Genomic DNA, 19,726 nt, shown 5'->3' on the forward strand with positions numbered 1-19,726 from the left:
GCAAAGGGTCATGGGAACCTCCGACTTGTAGCCAAATCAGACAGAAGTCGGGGGTAACCAGGGTATCTGCAATGTGCGATTGGCATCTGGAGTGGGGTGGGGGGAAGGCTTCTGGGAAGGGCCGTTAGCCTGTGGGATCTGACCAGGTAGATAGTGTTAGAATCGAGGGAAATTATAGGACACCCGCTTGGTGTTATGGAAAATTCCTTGACGTGGGGAAAAAAAAGTGATCAGAAATGTCAGAAGTGAAGTGTTCTGAGTGAGGAGATACACAGCAAAGACACAGGAGGAAAGACTGGGTGTTTTTTGTTATACAAAGGGATAGTAGGTCAGGGTGGTTTACACAGCCTAACACCCGCAGGATACCCTCCTCTTTTGTTACATTGAAAGATTTGATACATGGGGCGCCTGGGTGGCTTGGTCGGTTAAGCGTCCGACTTCGGCTCAGGTCATGATCTCACGGTCCATGGGTTCAAGCCCCGCGTCGGGCTCTGTGCTGACAGCTCGGAGCCTGGAGCCTGTTTCAGATTCTGTGTCTCCCTCTCTCTGTGACCCTCCCCCATTCATGCTCTGTCTCTCTCTGTCTCAAAAATAAATAAATGCTAAAAAAAAAAATTAAAAAAAAAAGATTTGATACATGCCTTTCTCTGTAGCCACATCTTTGTCTCTCAAAAGACTATCTCCTTTTAAATAACAGTATTATTGACATATAATTCATAATTTATTCAAAGTGTACAATAAAATGGCTTTTATTATATTCACGGAGCTGTGCAATCATCACCACAATTTTAGAAGATTTTCGTCACTCCAAAAAGAACTCCCATATCCATAAGCAGTCACTCCCCATTTTCCCCAACACCTTCGAGGCAACCACTAGTCTACTTTCTGTCTGAATGCATTCGCCTGTTCTTTTTTTTTTTTTAATGTTTATTTCATTTTTGAGAGAGAGAGAGACAGAGCATGAGCAGGGGAGGGGCAGAGAGAGAGGGAGACACAGAATCTGAAACAGGCTCCAGGCTCTGAGCTGTCATCACAGAGCCCGATGAGGGGCTCGAACTCACGAACTGCGAGATCATGACCTGAGCTGAAGTCGGATGCTTCACTGACTGAGCCACCCAGGCGCCGCCCCCTAGCAAAACGTTTTAAATATCCATCCGTGTTGTAGCATCTATCAGTACTTTATTTCTTTTGATTGCTAAATAATATTCCACAGTATAGGATACACCACATTTTGTTTATCCATTTTCCGGTTGATGGACATTTGGGCTGTTTCCGCTTTTTAGCTACCATGGATAATGCTGCTACGGACATTCGTGTCTAAGTTTTGGGATATAGACCTGGGAGTAGAATTGCTGAGTCATATGGTAACTCTATGTTTAACTTTTTGAGGCATCTCAAACTATTTTCCATTATTTTACATTCCCACCAGCAGCAAAACTCCCTTCTAAAAGGAAATATTCTGTAAGATCTTATTTACTACCTTGAAACTCACAGATAATATAACCTTCCCACATCCACCACAAATAGAAAAAAATTCAGTATACAGACCTAACTATAATATAAAAGAGAAATAAGAGGAATATAATGGATGCATTTTTAAAAATGTGACTTTAGATGGGGCGCCTGGGTGGCGCAGTCGGTTAAGCGTCCGACTTCAGCCAGGTCACGATCTCGCAGTCCGTGAGTTCGAGCCCCGCGTCAGGCTCTGGGCTGATGGCTCGGAGCCTGGAGCCTGTTTCCGATTCTGTGTCTCCCTCTCTCTCTGCCCCTCCCCCGTTCATGCTCTGTCTCTCTCTGTCCCAAAAATAAATAAACGTTGAAAAAAAAAAATTTAAAAAAAAAATGTGACTTTGGAGTCAGAAGACTGGCCTTCTTAGGTGACTTAGAAACTGGTGTTGGGGGCAGTTCTTCCAGAGGGGTCTGCAGGAAGTCCCAGCCCCGGCCCCACCACAGGTGTCAAGAACGAGAGGGGGAATGCTTTGAAGAGCATCACTTTCTTTTCTTTCTTTCTTCCTTCCTTTCTTTTAAATATTTTTAATGTTTGTTTTTGAGAGAGAGAGAGAGAGACAGAGCATGTGTGAGCGGTGGAAGGGCAGAGAGAGAGGGAGAGACAGAATCCCAAGCAGGCTCCAGGCTGTGAGCTGTCAGCACAGAGCCTGACGCGGGGCTCGAACTCACGGACCGCGAGATCGTGACCTGGCTGAAGTCGGACGCTTAACCGACTGCGCCACTCAGGTGCCCCAAGGGCATCGCTTTCATCTGGACAGAAAGATTTAGGCAGTTTCTTAAAAACCAGATCAAACTACCTTCCAGATGTCCTTGCACTGCTCACATCCTCCCTCCCCCCCCCCCCCCCCCCCCTCCTCCCGGCGACGTGCACACCCAGGTTCAGGCGCATGTGCGGAATAGCGGTCTCTTGGCGCTGTGGCAGATCAGGTCATGGTGCACCGGCACTGCCCAAGCCTGGCGTCACTCTCCCAGGGCAACGGGACTTGAGGGCAGGGCGTGGGCTCTCTGGACCTCCATTCCTTTGAGCAGGGCCTGAAATGGAAGCGGAGCACCAGCGGGTGGGGCTCAGAGATAGGGGCTGGGCTGAGTGCCTGTAGAAAAGCCACTTCAAGCCCCTCCACAGAAGCCATTGTTGGATCTGGAGGAGGAGGACAATTCCGGGCTCCTGAATGCCTCTCCTGTGATGCGCTAATGGATGTGCATTATCAGCGTCCTTCCTGGCCACCGAGTCACTTTCCTGACTTCAACTCCTGGTTAGAGAACTCCTCATTCTTCTGGAAAAGCAGCTGTCCAACAAAGGCATTTCCCTACAAAACGACCGTTCTGACCATCACTGCATCAGAATGGTGGCTCTTGGCACCTGGGCTCTGTCTGAAACTGGTGGCTGCAGGGGGACATCGCGTAGGAGAGCTTGGTGTCCCCTTAATGTCGGTGACATCTTCACTAAGACCCCCACCTCCAGGAAGTCCACTTTTTTTTTTAATGTTCATTCATTTTTGAGAGAGGGAATGCGCGCGCACGTGCAAGCGTGTGCGTGCACGTGCGTGCGGGGGAGGGGCAGAGAGAGGGGGAGACAGAGGATCCAAAGCCGGCTCTGTGCTGACAGCAGAGAGCCTGATGTGGGGCTCAAATCCACCAACCGGGAGACCATGATCCGAGTCTAAGCCAGACGCTTGACCGACTGAGCCACCCAGGCGCCCCCCCGGGAAGTCCACTTTGCAAAGGAACAAGCCCTCAGTTTGAAGAAAGGGATTAGGATAAGGGAGTGGTTCTGAAAGAACATACCCATGGTTCCATGTGGCCACATCCCCACGTACAGAGTGGGTGACATTTCTAACGTGGGACTGTAAATATGAATTCACAGGCGTCTGTCCTACCCAGTGGCACTGACGTTGGCCCTGTGTAGAGAAGCAATTTCAGGGGGTTCTCTGCTCTGGGGCTGGCTTTCTGTAGGCCACCTGGACCCCCCCAGGAAGCTGCCTGCAGGGCTCTGCCCAGTAGAGGAGAAGGGAATTCATCAAGCCACCCCCTTGGCTTCCTTTGGAATTGGGGGAGAAGAGAACAGAGATCTGACTGGCCCGTAGAGGGGACTAGAGCAGAAATGTCAAGAAAACCAGGAAGAGCATGACAGCGACCTATGAGGAGGAAGGACAGAGCTTTGCTCCTTAGCCCAGCAGGCTCTGCTGTCCCCATTCAAGGCCACATTCTATAAAACCAGTTACTTTTACCCCAGAGTTTGCAGATATGAGCTTACAACCACAGAACATCGGGCCTGGCCGGGACTGAGGGGCCATCCACTCCACAAGTCCCCTCCCTGCCACTGTTCAGGGACCAACCCGGAGGTGCCGGCCCAGGTCTCGAGGCGCCCCAGCAGCAGACCTGGGGCTGGAACCTTCCACTGCCTCTTCCTCCACTTGTGATTCTGCCTTGGACCCTGAGGGGCCTGCGAACCGGTTCCTGGGAGGGGCGTGGACGCTGGCTCCTGGGCCCTCTCTGGCCTTTTCCCCCTCTGCCCACCCCGCATCCAGACGAGGCCCAGGCTGCTGCGCTAATGCACGCATTAGTGGATAAAAGCAGTCTCAAGGGTCTCTTCATGAGGCCCCTTTGGCTGTAATAAAGCAAATTAAAACCCCACTCAAAGGTCAATTGAAATCGCTTTCATTCCAATTCTCTGCACAAATTGATTCCTCTCTGCCCTTGGGGTCAAACTGAAGGCCCGAGAAGGGGCCCAGCTGCAGTGCTGAATGGGCAGCTCCGTGAAAGGGGCTGGGGGCCGGGAAGTGTGGGTGGCAGGGGATAGAGGGGGGCAGCGGGACCCTCCCCACTCCCTGGGCCAGGGAGCACCAGGGACTTTCCCCTCTGCTCTGCTCCAGGTTTCAGGGCCCCTTTGTGGAGGCTAGCTCTTTGCCCCCTCCACCCCTGTCAGGCTCCCCTTGGAGAATTCTTAGTGTTTCAGTTGCCGAGAATCTACCGGTAGTTAGCATTTCTCACACCTGCTCGGTGTGCAAGAACCCTCGTGAGCACTAGGAGATGGGGCTTTGAAAGTCCCCAGGGAAACTCGGAGGAGTAACTTGCCTGAGGCCGCAGAGCTCACGGTTTCCTCCTTCAAACCTCCTCCACGCCCCCGGAGTCTTCCCCCACGTCTCTGAAGGCTCCCAGCTCCCACCGACTCACGACCAGAATCCGGAAACTTCTTTAAGCTCTTCCTTTGCTTCACTCCCACATCTCCAAGTCCTGTTGATTCTGACTCTAAACGGAAGCCGTTGGTTGTTCGCCCTCTGCTTGGTTCTGCGGACAACAGCCGGGACCATGTCTTAGAGGAACTCGAGAGGATCCAGTTCCTCCCTTAACAGCCAGCACTGGTTTCCCTCTGTTCTTGGCATAAAATCTAAGTCATCATCTAAGTCAACATCACAGTCCTCAAGACCTGTGCCCTCACATCCCTCCGTCCCGAGGGTTGCCCTCCTCCCCTTCCTCCCTTTCCAGCAGCTCCTGGAACTCTCTTATCTCCTCTGACCCGGGGTCTTGGCACCAGCCGTTGCTTCTGCTAAGGAGCTTTGCCCTCCCCTCTCCCACTCAGTTGCCTGCCTTGTGCTTATCACAACTTGTAATTGTTTATGGACGTGAAAATTAGTAATGGGAAACCTCACTGCAATGGAGTCGGGAGCTCTCACGCCCTCTCAGCTGTGGTCAATTGGCGACAGGAAGAGATCGACTTGACCTTACCTAGACCTGACCTTGCACATGGATACTACTCTACTACTCCAGCTGGAGGAAGAGAAGGCTTTCTCATCACCCAGGACAACAGCTCTACCAGGGAAAAGTCATCCGTCAAAGTCCCAGTTTACTCCCGTGTCCTTTTAGTTTATAACAGCTTTCCCAACGCACCCGTTCTGTCCTTAAAAACCACGCCTCTCCTTTATTCCTCAGACTTGCCTGTGGTTTTGCTGCAGCTTGTGTGCCCTGGGTTGCCATCCTCCCCCGAATAAACCCATTTTTGCTGGCAAAATAACAGCCATTGCCTATCTTTTTTTTTTAGAGTTTATTTATTTTTGAGAGAGAGAGCATGAGCGAGTCGGGGAGGGGCAGAGAGAGAGAGAGGGAGAAAGGGAGTCCCAAGAGGTTCCGCGCTGTCAGCCCGGAGCCCGACGTGGGGGCTCGAACCCACGAACCGTGAGATCATGACCTGAGCCGAAGCCGGACGCTCAACCGACGGAGCCACCCAGGCGCCCTGGCAGTGTCTGTTTTTCAGGTTAATACTGACTACTTTATTTTCAGTTTCCCTAGAGCTGAATCCCCCACAGGAGAGGTCTGTCCAGGCACGTGTGAGGGTCGATAGCCATTTGCCGAGTGAATGAGTGATGGAAGCAGATCTGGGCATTCCCGGCCAGCACTTGCCCACCGCACCTGGTGACCTCCGAGGGAGCACTGTGTGGGCACCACGGGGGCCTGGGGGGCCTGGTTTGGGGCAGAGAGCAGACTGGACAGTAGCTGCTTCCGAGTTGGCATGTCTCAGCCTTTCCCCACCCCCAACCCCCTCCCTTGCTAGTCCTCCCAGCCTGCCCGCCCCCAGCCCCACCCTAAATTCTGCCCAAATTCCCTCTCCGCAAACCCTGCATCCAGTCAGAGCCTAACTGTCCTAACCTAAGAGTCCAGGACAGACCCTGACTCTTCAGTGACCCTCCCAGCCTCTGCCCCTACTCCTTGCCCTCCCTTCCCTCCTCCGCTCCTGGGTGGGGGAGGGAAGCAGAATGCGCCCAAAGCGCCCCACCCTGGTCACCCCATCCACCTTGCTGTAACCTTCTCACAGACCCTCCTCTCTGCAGCACAGGGCCGGTCCACCGGGGGCCTGGCGGGGTCCTGCTCCCTGGCTTCCCCCCCCCAAGAGGCTCTTCTTCTCCCAGGGAAACGTCCCCCATTGCCTGGCTCCAGTGCCTGGAGGCTGAGGGCAAGGCCACCCTCCCGTGTTGGGCTCCCAGCCACCCATCCTTGTTGCTGTCCTCCCAGCTCTTCCCTCGCCCCTGGAGGCCACCCCTGCACCTGTCTTTGTAACGCACTCACACCCCGGTGACACTGCTTTTTCAATTAAACCCTCAAAGGTGAAAAGCTGGGATGACGAGAGCAGTTCTGGCCCTGTGCCCACCGCCAGGTGTGGGTGCATCACCTCAGCCCCAGGGTCGTCACACTCCGCGTCTCTAAAGGAGCCCTCATCTACCTGTCCAGAGACCCCCTGTATGCTCCTTCCTCCTTTCCCTTCTTTCTTGCCTTTTCCCCTCTCCCCCTTCCAGGCTGGGTCCTCCTGGGCCAGCGCTTCTATAATAAGGACAAGGGCTAGCGCTCCAAAGGGCTGGTCGGGCTCTGCTCTAAGACCTTTACGTGTGTTGCCTTATTGCATCCACATGACAGCCTCATGGGTTCGCGCAACCATTTCCCTCGTTTCACAGATGGGACAACTAAGCACAGAGAGGGTGGGAATTTGCTGCGAGTCACACAGTTCAGCAGTCGTTGAGGGGGGTTAGGATCAGGGAGCCTGGTGGTGGAGCTGTAAAGCCACGGCGTGGCCTTGTGCCAGCCACGCAGCGACAACAACCTTAGACAGGGAAGAGTCCGTGACTCCTTCCCCCACATTGACGTACCTCTTTGTGCTTCATGCCCTCGCCTTTGTCTCATCTCCCCCCTCCCCGCTGCCACTCCTGGCTGCGCTGGTCTCCAGGCCCTGGAGCAGAGCACTGGACTTCTCTGATCGTCCCTTACCGTCTCCGGGCTCCCTCCCCTCTGATTCTCCTCACTGCCATAGACATTTGGTCCGAGTGTTCTTCTGACTCAGTCCATAAATGGTCCTCACTTCCTCCCCTCCTGCTTCTGTTTCCAGTATTCTCTCTCTCCCTTTGCTACCTGCACCCAGAGTGCCAGGAACATAACCGGATTTCTCCTGCCTTAAGCCCTTTGCACATGCTGTTCCCTCTGTCTGGATTGCCTTTCCTTTCTTCGTCTTGGTGACCTGCTGTATTAAGGCTCGGCCCGACTCAGCATTTGCTTCTCTGGGGAGCTCTTGCTGACCACCCCCACTGCCTCTACCTGGCAGAGCAAACCACCTCCAGGTGCATGCTTGGGAGGCCTGAGCCTTGTGTAAATCCAGCCCCCGCAAAGCAGCCACATGCAAGAGACCACGTGGCAAGGAGACACAGAGACAGAAAGGAGTGTCTGAGGAGCCCCACCTCTTCTTGCCCCCAGATGTTTGAGTCTTTCCAGCCCAGGAACCAGTCATGTGAAGGAGCGGCTTCAATAATCATAGACACCAGCCCTTAAGCTACCCAAGCTGATGCCAAGTGGGGCAGGGACATGCCGGCCCCTGATCATACTGCAGATTTCTGAGCAAAATGAGTGTTGTTTCAAATCACTAAGTTGAGAGTGGTTTGTAATTAGATAACCAGAATAACCACTACTGACACTTTGCATCTTTTTTAAAATTTTTGTTTAATGTTTATTTATTTTTGAGAGACAGAGAGAAACAGGGCACGAGCAGGGGAGGGGCAGAGAGAGGGAGACACAGAATCCGAAGCAGGCTCCAGGCTCTGAGCTGTCAGCACAGAGCCCGACGCGGGGGTCGAACTCACAGACCGTGAGATCATGACCTGAGCCGAAGTCGGCGCTTAACCGACAGAACCACCCAGATGCCCCAACACTTTGAAATCTTTTCATCTTTAGCTCAATTCCTATCTTTATCTCTCTTTATATCTATATCTTACTATACTTTCTCCACTTAACAACACATAGTGGCCATTTTTTTTGTGTCTGGAAATAAATATCTACATTGTTTTGAATAGCTTCAAAGTATTTCATTACATGGCTTTGCCATGATTTTTATAACTATATCCCATTATAGATGTTTATTTTATTTTATTTTATTGCTACTATAAACCATGTTGTATGAATAGTCTTGAACAGCATTTAGTGTAACTGTTAGGTAATTTCCTCAGGATAATTCCCAGGAAATACTGGGTTAAAAGGTAAAGGCTTTGGTTCAGAGAGAATTCCACTCATCTTCCTATGGCTTATCCTACAAGTCTACTTGTGTCTATACCTCCTTCTTCTCCTCCACCACTATTGTGGAAGAGGAAGACCCTCTACCGTTCCAAGGTCAGATTCTTCCTCTGGATCTCGTCTTACTAATACTTGGATTCGTAGAAGACTTGGATTATTTGGTTTCCCCCCTCTCGATCTCCCCCTCACCACTGGACTATTCCCATCAGCATGTAACCATGCTTCAGTACCTTTCTGCTCTCTTTATCCTTGATCCTATATTACCCTCTACCACTGCCCCATAGTCACCATTTGATTTTTAGAAAGTTATTTTTATGCCAGGACTAAAGGGAGAAGAAGATAAATCCATGAAAATAATGGGACGATTTAAAAATCACACTTCTTTCAGTAACTAATAAAATAAGATGACAAATAATTAGAAACGATGTAGAGGGGTGCCTGGCTGGCTCAGTCAGGAGAGCATTTGACTCTTGATCTTGGGGTAATGAGTTCAAGCCCCACGTTGGGTGTAGAGATTCCTTAAAATTAAAAAATAAAAAAGAAAGGATATAGAATATTTAAGCAACCATAAAATACATATTATTTTGAAGTGCATACAAAACATTAATAAAAATGGGATATGTCCATCTATTAAGCAGCTCTCCCCACCCCCCTAATTTCAAAGGACTGAAATAAAATAGAGCATGGTCTTTGACCACAGGGTAATTAGGCTAAACATTAGTTTCAGAACATAACTAGAAAATCTCCAATGTTTGGAGGTTAAGCAGAACACTTTTCAGTAACCCATAGGTTAATTCAGACATCTCAATGAAAATAAGATATTTTAAACTAAATGGCAATAGAAATACAACATAGCAAAACTTGCAAGATTAAAGTAAAGCCATACTTTAAAACAAATTTGTAGCATAAACATATATATCAAAAAGAATAAAGGTTGAATATCAACTATGTAAGTAAAAGCATTCATTTAATGTCCAAATCAAGAGGGTAAAAAGAACAACTAATTAGGAATTAGAAAGCAAAAAGTAATAACAGTAGAAATTTCAGAAATAGATAAAAGTGTACATGCAATAGAGAAAATAAATGAAACTAAAATTGATTCTTTAAAAACACTAATAAATTGACAAACTCCTCAGAAACTAGTCAAGACAAAAAGAGAGATGCCATAAATTACCAACATTAGAGATAAAAGGGGACCATAATTAGAGAGTCCAAAGATGCTGAGAAGATAATAAGAAGATATAAAAAACAAATTTAAGACAATAAATTAGAAAATTTAGATGAAATGGATACATTTCTAGAAGCATGCATCCTGCTAAAACTGACACAAGAAGAAATCGATTATTAAAATAGTGTTATTCAAGTAATTGAATCTGTAATTCAAAGTCATTCAACAAACAAACATGATATTACTGATGAGTTATCTCAACCATTTCAGGAAGAGATAAACACCATTGACTGCTAATTGTACCAAACTATAAAAAAAGAGTGGCGGGTAGAGATTTCCAGTTTGTTTTATGAGGACAGCTTAAATTTGATACCAAAATCTGACAAGCATTCTGCAAGAAAGGAAAATTACACGCCAAGCTCATAAGCAGGGATAAAACATCTTAAATAAAATATTAGCAAATTGAACCTAGTGCTGTATGAAGATAACACAGCATAATTAAATTAGGCTCAATCCAGGAGTAGATGGTTGGTGTAACCCTAAAAATCAGCGATGTCATTCGCCACGTTGTCACAATAAAGGGGGAGAATCACATTGTCACCTCAATCAAAGTGACCTGTTCTAGGCTTTCAAAGAGAAGCTAGTGCTAAAGAAACAGGTCAGTCCTTCCTGGTGGCATCTGCTTAAGTGGGAACAGCAACCGCCTACTTCAGGAGTGATCTGGTTTTCTTTCTAATTCGATCTGATCAGCAGCCTGCTTTGGGTCTTGATTCCAGCCAACTTTTGCCCCCCCCCACCCCACCTTTGGATTCTGGTTCCCCAACCCGCCCAGTGATTCTATATGCAATTCAGCGGTCTTTCAGTTCTGCTACAGGGAATTAAGAACTCAGCTAACAAAGGAGGACAGAAGATGGGTCAGTCTGAACTTTTCTTGGTCTGGCTTTTCTGCTACCACCAGCTGCCTCTCATTGTACTATGAAATAATACAAAGAACAATAAGAGAAAATCACAATCTGATTTAGAGTACTCACGAGCCTGGTGGTAGAGGGACAGGAGTAGGTGGGAGGGGAGACGGAAGACAGCATGGAATTTGTTCTAGCAATAAAGGCCATGCGTACAGGTGGGGTGGGAATGGGAGTCTCTGGTGAGCAGAGAAAGCCGTGTTTCATGCCCCAGGAAGCACAATTAACCAAGTCAGGCTTCAGACAACAGGTGATAATTGACAAGGTAAATCTTAATGCAGGAGAGTCCAATTTTCCTGGGCGGGTGGACTTATTTTGTCCATTGTGGGAGTGGCGCGGACAGAGAGATGACGGCTTGAGAAAGTAGTGTTCATGAGAATGGGGACGTTGTGGATGATTGAGATGCCAGGAAGCAAGATGGACAGGTGGGAGATGACCCTGGAAAGAGGGCGAGACCAGCTGATAAAGTACAGTGTTTACTGTTTAGGAGCTTAGATTTTTTTCCTGGGTCCCAAAAGGAAAGGTTTGTGGAATCATATAAAGCCAAGGTCACCAACCAGAATTTCTCAAGGGAGTCTTGGGAATCCGAAAGAACATCTGACCGGGAAGAAAGAAAGCTCCTGCGATTGGCAGGTTAAAGCAAGCTCCTTGAAAAATAAAAGAATTAAAAAAATAAAACAAGCACCTTGACTGGAAGTTCTGTTTGGTTCCAACACTCCCTTCCACTCCCATGACTCCTCACAGTTTTTTCTGCTTCTTTACTCCAGGTTAAGGTAGAGGCCACAGGGAAAGTATTTCGCCTGCTCTTCACAGAGCAACTCCTTCCCACTCCTCATTAATACTCAAAGGGAACAGCACCTTTTCCCCCGGGGATTTGGGGCGCGGGAGGGAGCCTGCTCTGGACTGGGACCCAGGAGGGGCAGTGCAACTTGACTTTGCACCCCCAAGAAGGTGGCCTTCCCTGGGCTTCAGGTGAGTGACTTCTGACCTTCTCTGGACCCCCCCTTTCCCCTACTCCCCAAACTCCCAACCGCACCCCTAACCTGGAACAGAGGGATTGTGATTCCCCATGACATCTTCACCGCAGTTTCCAAACGATGGGGAAATCTGAGGCATTACAGACGTAACTCCCCTTTGCGGTGTTATTTACCTCCAAATGCGAAGGAGGCAGATGCCCGTCCAAGCACGCACACAAGTAACTTCACCCTCTCCTCAACGATCTCAGCAGGCGCCCTAGGCCTGCCCCACACCGGGGTGCTAAGCCGCCTGCTCGTCCTACCTGGAGACCCAACACCATCCTTAATTAAGTTCTTTCCTGATGGCTGCCAGGTGCGCCCTTCAGCGGAACAGTGTTAATTCCAGCCTCCGGAGGCAGAGATCCAGCCCCCTTTCCGGGCACATCTGCTCTCGCGCTAGCCCCTACCTGGAACTCCCCATGACCCCCCCTTCTCATGGTCGCGGGAGTTGCTGGTTACGCTGCCGGGAAGTTCACGTCGGTTGCCCACCCGGGCGAGCCCCGCAGGTATATAAGGACCGAGGAGAGCGACCAGGACCAGGCGGCGGCGAACGGGGAGTAAGGAAAGAAGAAAAGTGACCTAGCGAGGCCGAGGAGCATCCCCGCCCGGCGCAGCGGGACTCGCCCAGAGCGCAGCCTCTCCACCACAGGTAAGCGCGCAGCGGCGCAGAACCTCGCTCTTACCCCGGAACGCCCGGCCCCGGGGCCTCGGGATGCTCTCGCCCGGTTCCGATCGCTGACTTGAGGAGCCTTAGGTTCGTGGCGGTCCCGAGTTTCTTGAAAACTTTCTGTTTCCTGAATGCGGCGTGGGAAGCCGCCCAAAGCGGAGCAGAGAGGGCCAGGCTTCGGCTGCTGGGCTGCGACGCTGAAAGCAGTGAGTGCCTTCCAGGAGCCTGCTGCCTCGCCTTCTCCGGAGAGTTGGGCTGCTAGGACCGCTGAGTCTCCAACAAACTTCTGGGGAGATCTAGGCAAAGCCCGGTCTTTTGGCTCCTCTTCCTCCCGATTTTCTTGGGTACATGTCACTTCTTAAAAGATACCATATACTCTAGCGCAGATGAACGTTGGGTATGGGAGCAGGAGAATAAAGGCTAAAAGTTACAATAAACTCCCTGCATTCAGGTCTTTGGATTCGGAGCCCTGAGTCTCCGTTTCCCTGCCCACCTTAGCGCACCCGATGTGGCTAAGCTCCCATCAAGACACGGGTCTCTTCTACCCAGCTGGGGTTAAAAAGAGGTGGCCTGTGTGGGAACTGTCCAAGGTTCTGAACCACCTCGTATGTGTCCTTCACGGGACCGCACAGTGGATCTTCCAGCTCCAAGACCCTAGATTGCAGGGCGGAAGCAGCCCTTTGAGCTGATGGAGTCTCAGGCAAAGGAGGTTTCCCGGGAAAGAGGGAGAGTCTGCAGGGCATTTGGATCCCCCAAATTCTTCGTGTATAAATGGGGAGGTGATGGTTCTCACAGAATTGCTGGAAGAAGCCAAGGAAAGTACAAGTGTGCACTTATTTTGTCCATTGTGAAGATATGTCCAGATTACACCTTATTTGATGGTTTAATATGCCGTTGGCACTTTGTTTTAGGACTGGATGCCTGCGTATCATGGTGAAAGGAGAAAACTCTGCATCTCTGATCTTTACAGAAGGGCATGGCCAGTGTACAGCTTTAGACTGACAAACACAATGCTTTGTTTAGCTCAAAGAGCGTTCATCTACGCATATGAAATTCTAATAAGTATAGTTCCGTTATAAAGTTAATATCAAGATTAGTAAATCACAAATTTCTATTTATTTTTCCAAGGTTTTCAATTATTGTATTACATAGAACACTCTCCCTACCTACAAAAAGCACAATATTCGACATCTCCCCATTGCTTTATTGTTTGTAAAAAAAAATAACACAAGGTAATATTTGCTCATTGTAGAAAATGGAAAATACACATAAGTAAAAAGAAAACAAATTGCTTTCAGCAAACTAACTTTTTAGCGATAGAATGGAACTCTGACAGGGTGGGCAGTGAGAATGTTACCATGTTGTACAACACAGACAGTCGGTGGGGTAGAGAGAGAGGAAATGCTCTCTGGGGGCTTTTCAGGTAGGCCTGAAATCATGAGGTGTGTTTTTAGAAAATGGAAATCATCATCCCAGAATGACCAACCTTGAGGAGAACTGAAGTATAGTTGAGGGGACTGCCAGATCTGTATGATTTTACTTCTTTCTTTATGAATATGTTATTTTACACTTGCCCATAGTGATATGTAATTATGATTTTTCTTTAAAAAATTTTTTTTTTTTTTTTTTTAAATTTTTTTTTCAACGTTTATTTATTTTTTTGGGACAGAGAGAGACAGAGCATGAATGGGGGAGGGGCAGAGAGAGAGGGAGACACAGAATCGGAAACAGGCTCCAGGCTCCGAGCCATCAGCCCAGAGCCGGACGCGGGGCTCGAACTCACGGACCGCGAGATCGTGACCTGGCTGAAGTCGGACGCTTAACCGACTGCGCCACCCAGGCGCCCCTTTTCTTTAAAAAATTTTTAATGTTTATTTATTTTTGACAGAGAGAGAGAGAGAGAGAGAGAGAGAGAGCGCAAGCAGGGGGAGGGACAGAGACAGAGGGAGACAGAATCTGAAGCAGGATCCAGGCTCGGAGCTGTCAGCACAGAGCCCAACGTGGGGCTTGAACCCATGAACTGTGAGGTCATAACCTGAGTTGAAGTCAGATGCTCAACTGACTGAGCCACCCAGGTGCCCCTGTAATTACCATTTTTCTGCTTCTCTTGTAAATCTTGGCATCGTTATGGCCCAAATGTGTTGTGTGGTCTCAGAGCTTTAATCTAAATTGCTTTGCCCACCAACTTAGGGCTCCATTCTCGAACTAGAGCATCAAAATTCTACAACAGGAGCAGCCTGCCCCTGGTCAAGACTGGACACCAAGGTGTATCAATGCTCTCCCAGTTGCCCCTTCAGCCTGAGGTGCTGATGGGCCAGCTCACTGGCTGCCAGCGCCATCTAATGGCTGCTCTGAAAACACTCCGATTGTGCCTGGCAATCATTCAAGAAGGGAGCCATGAGCTAGCTCAGCTTTGGGGGGGGGGGAGGGAGTGGGGCTGGGGCAAAGAAAAGGAAATGGTTTTCTAAAGTAGACAACAAGAGCCAGAGAGAACTTTCATTTCCAAAGCCTTCTCTATAAAAAAGCCTTGGCCACCCTTCCACAAATGAGAGGTTTCTTTTAGGCAAACATTTTAAAATGCAAATGTCCATTAAGAGAGATAAGAAAATTAGTCATCCACCCCTTAATGTGAATTACTTTTCTCATTTCATGAGGTTTCTTTCTACAGCTGGTTGAAGAGATCTTCTGAAATCCAAAATGATTGTGGGTTGGTGGTGAGCTAATGAATAAACTTGGGGTCAACTCTGGAAGCTGACTTGGGTGAGGGGGGACAATGCAGTGGGAGAGCTAGAGGAAAGTGTTGGGCACAGGGGGCAAAAGGCAGCATCACTGCTCTCCTCTTTACTGCATCCTGACCTCTTGACTTCAGCATCTGCCCAGGTACTTTCTGGCTTCTCGGAAAGTGTCTTTGGTGGGTGCTCACAATGGGGGGTGGGTAGTGCCCTTCTGCTTTGTAGGTCCATCTTCTTCCCTTCTACATTTATAGTGTCTTCAAGTCCAGCTATTTCAGACTGCATCTGAGAGGCTCTGAGAACAAGAGGAGGTCTGGTATATATTCAAGAAGATGAGCCAGTTTTTTTTTTTAATTTTTTTTTAACGTTTATTTATTTTTGAGACAGAGAGACAGAGCATGAACGGGGAGGGTCAGAGAGAGGGAGACACAGAATCTGAAACAGGCTCCAGGCTCTGAGCTGTCAGCCCGACGCGGGGCTCAAACTCACGGACCGCGAGATCATGAGCTGAGCGAAGTGGGACGCTTAACCGACTGAGCCACCCAGGCGCCCCGAAGATGAGCCAGTTTTAAAACAATGGGGTTCTGCTTTAAAAATAAATCTCAAAGCTGCAGGTATCTGAGAAATAGTGATCATCTGAGTGATTTGTGCACAAGACATCAAATTAGGTTAGCTTAGGTTTTGGCCACACTGACCAGGGGTTTTATTTGCCTTTATACAAACCTACTATTTGTAGGAAACAATTTCTGAAGAATGACAGGATCCTGGTGGAGCAGGAGTGTAATAGACCATCTTGAGCAGGAATTTCAGAATCCTTTGTCTTTCCCAAGTTATTCCTTGAATCTGGCATGTTAGGACTGGAGCTTCATGAAAATGGTGAAATAGGAAAGTTCAGGGAAACAGGACAACTTAGCCTTGCCTTGTCATGAACACCCAAATTATTATCTCTCTCTGAGAGGAGATAATGATTTCCTCATCTCTCAAATAAGGGGCCGGACCAAATGATCTCTAAAATAGCTTCCAGCCCTAACCTCCTTTGGGATCTGATTTTAATAGGAGACAAAGGGGAAATTGCACATAGATTTCCCAGGTCCCGCTCCCCTCCTCTCCACCACAACTCACACCAAGCTTCTCCTTGAACTGCTCCTGTCCTCAAAAAGCCTTGAGCTCCACAAGTGAATGTGTTGTTAATATTGGCTCACAGTCCTTCCTGGTCAGTGGCCAACATTGTTCTGCTCCTTGTAGGGGTCCCACCAATCTTATTTGCCTCTGCAGAGCCTCAGCCCGCCTGGAAGATGCCGAGATCGTGCTGCAGCCGCCCAGGGGCCCTGCTGCTGGCCTTGCTGCTTCAGGCCTCCATGGAAGTGAGTGGCTGGTGCCTGGAGAGCAGCCAGTGTCAGGACCTCACCACGGAAAGTAACCTGCTGGTATGTGGGCTATGGCCGCCATCTTGGTTGGGCATCAGATGGGACTGGGGCTGGAACTGGGAAGGCACAAAAGAAAGGGGAGTGGGGAAGGGGAAATTCATTCCCAGAGATATGGGTAACTCAGCTCAGGGCAGAAACAGATCTCTAGGGTGAAGCCAGAATTGAGCCAAGGAGGGGAGGAAGCAGCTCTAGGCAGATGGGTCTGGCCCACAATTTCCACTTGATTATCTTCCTGCCCTGTCTTCTTGTATGAAGACCCCACTCCGTTTAAGCTATTTCGAGATATCACCATTAAAATAATAAGAGTGATAGTAACAGTAATAATAATTATCGCTCTATTGATTCTGTATTTTCAACCTTTCGGCCTTTTTATTCCTTTTTAAATAACCTCGTGTCCCTTGCCATTTTCATTCCATTTTTACTCCCTTTCTGTCTACTATCAATTACAAAGGCAGCTAGGTAGTACTACAAATCATCTCTAGAGGGAGAAGGAAGAACCCGGGTGCCATTTTCCTCTAACTGGTGCCAAATGTCTCATGATTCTTCTGGAGGACTGACCTTCCACGGCCTTTCCAGAAGCATGTAAAGGCCCTTTGTGCCAGGCTGGAATTGTGTGTGTGTGTGTGTGTGTGTGTGTACTGGGAGGCACAAATGAGAAGCTATACCAAGTCAAGGACTAAAAGACACACTGCCAGTGTCAGTGACTGAGCTCCATCCTGCTGCCAGCACCCGCCTGGTGAGGGTGGACTGTACGTCACTACATTCAGTGTGTTTTGTCAGTGGAGAAGCTAGTTAAGGTGGAGAGAGAGAGAACTCAAAAACACAGGGCAACCTGCATGTGTTGCATGCAAAATAGAAAGATAATAGAAAGTAAAAATTAAAATAGAAAAATAGTAAACAATAAAATAGAAAGAACGGGCCCAGGGAATTCTGTGAGTTCTAGTTCAGGGAGAGACCCAAGAGACTCTCGGTGGGAGATACCCACCGCGCAGCCTCTCCTGCTGAGAGCCCACCAGGGAAGGAGCTCCGAGCGTGGTCAGAACCCATGGGTTCTAAGCTCTGCCACCGAAGAGTCGTGGGAACTGGCCAAGCTCCTTTCATGTCCCTGAGCCTCCTGCTTTGTTATGTGTCCAGGGGGGAGGAGCATGAGATAGTTTTTACTTTCCACTGTTAATATTCTGCAGTTTCATAATTCTAAATCTCTGGAGTATGAAATTCCCAACTCAACAGAAGGGGTGGGGATCATTCTGTTTCCTCCTTTGCAGTCCCACATAACTGAGAACTCCAGGCTGCAGCCTATAGGTCATTTTCCCAAGCAAATGTGCACTGTACTCTAGTTGTCTGCTTACAGAGAGCAGAGACATAGGCTCCATGACCCAAGCAATGGAAACAATCCTGGCTGTTTACCCCTCCCTCCAATCAGAATGAGGTGACAGGGAAGTGAACCACTCCCTCCGAAAGCTCACTGATTGGGGAAAGTGCAGGATCAGCTCAAAAGACTTGAAAAAAAAAAAAAAACCCACGCAAAAAAGTGCAAGATAGCATGGGAAAACATTTGACGCATGCACAGGGAGATGGCTGGGGTAGGGCATGAGTTAGGTTTGCAGATCACTGGGGTCAGGCTGAGGCATAACTGAAAATATAGGCTCTGGAGGCCAGATTCCTCCCACCTGAATAGATTCTGCCCCCAATTTCAGCCCAATGCCCTTCCCAGACGTGAACTGAACCATATTTATTTATTCAATATTCATTAAATGCCAACAACTATCTCCGATTTACCATTTATTGATCAATTCCTATATATCACGCATATAACGGTAAGGAACTGACCCTATTCACAAAAGCCCTGGGATAAGTAAACCACCGAATGGGATGGGGTATCTCTAGTGGCTGCGAGGCAGAAGAACCAAGGGGCCCAGGGGACAAAAGAGGCGATTGCCTCAGCCGAGTCGGATGTCCGCGGGCGCCATGAGGACAGGTCCTCGGCAAGGAGGCCACGGCCGCCAAAGCCCTGTCCTATTACCCGCCCACACGTGCCCAGGGTCTGGGGCGCGCAGGGGCGGAGCGCGCAGGCGCCGCGCGGGGGCGGGGCTGCAGGACGGGACCGCCCTAACCCCGCGCTCACCGCCCTCCCCGCAGGCGTGCATCCGGGCGTGCAAGCCGGACCTCTCGGCCGAGACGCCCGTGCTCCCCGGCAACGGCGACGAGCAGCCGCTGACCGAGAACCCCCGGAAGTACGTCATGGGCCACTTCCGCTGGGACAGGTTCGGCCGCCGGAATGGCAGCGCGGGCCAGAAGCGCGAGGAGGAAGAGGTCGCGGCGGGCGACGGCGGCCCTGGGCTCCGCGGCGATGGCGGGGAGCTGGGCCTGCGCGAGGGCAAGCGCTCCTACTCCATGGAGCACTTCCGCTGGGGCAAGCCCGTGGGCAAGAAGCGACGCCCCGTGAAGGTGTACCCCAACGGCGCCGAGGACGAGTCGGTCGAGACCTTCCCCCTCGAGTTCAAGAGGGAGCTGGCCGGGGAGCGGCCGGAGCCGGCGCTCGGCCCCGAGGGCCCGGCCGACGGCGCCGCGGCCCTGCCCGACCTGGAGTACGGCCTGGTGGCAGAGGCCGAGGTGGCCGAGAAGAAGGACGAAGGGCCCTATAAGATGGAGCATTTCCGCTGGGGCAGCCCGCCCAAGGACAAGCGCTACGGCGGCTTCATGACCTCGGAGAAGAGCCAGACGCCTCTGGTGACGCTGTTCAAAAACGCCATCATCAAGAACGCCCACAAGAAGGGCCAGTGACGTGCAGCGGGGCCAGAGGCTTCTCTTCCCAGGAAGTCAACCCTAAGGCCCCTTCTCCTCCCCTGCCCTCCTGCCGCCTCCCAGCCTGGGTGTGCTACTCGCTCAGGCCGTGATAGCCCCAGATAGTCAGCCTCTTAAAGCTGCCTGTAGTTAGGAAATAAAACCTTTCAAGTTTCGCATCTGACTCCGACTTTGTCCGTTGGGTGAATGAAATAAAAATACATAATCCATATACCAAAAAAAAAAAAAAAGCATATATTGGAGAGACAGTGGTTGCCGTGTGGCCACGTGGTAGTACGTTTTATAGGTCATCGTGGGAATGAAAATGCCCATCCCTCCGTGGGTCTTAAGGGAAGGGTGCAGGGTCTCCCCACCGCCCCTCTGTTAAAGAACAAAAACTCAACCGAGTAAATCTGA

General features: G+C 49.8%; 1 protein-coding gene across 1 annotated transcript; it reads left to right on the forward strand.

The window, feature by feature from the left end:
* Positions 1-16,393: 16,393 nt before the first annotated feature.
* POMC (proopiomelanocortin) lies at positions 16,394-19,493 on the forward strand. The gene is made up of 2 exons (XM_030311821.1): positions 16,394-16,525; positions 18,665-19,493. The coding sequence occupies exons 1-2, from the start codon at positions 16,394-16,396 to the stop codon at positions 19,307-19,309; spliced, it is 777 nt and encodes a 258-aa protein (XP_030167681.1). The 3' UTR covers positions 19,310-19,493.
* The last annotated feature ends 233 nt before the right edge of the window (positions 19,494-19,726 follow it).

This window comes from Lynx canadensis, chromosome A3 (genome assembly GCF_007474595.2).
Source record: "Lynx canadensis isolate LIC74 chromosome A3, mLynCan4.pri.v2, whole genome shotgun sequence".
NCBI lineage: Eukaryota > Metazoa > Chordata > Mammalia > Carnivora > Felidae > Lynx > Lynx canadensis.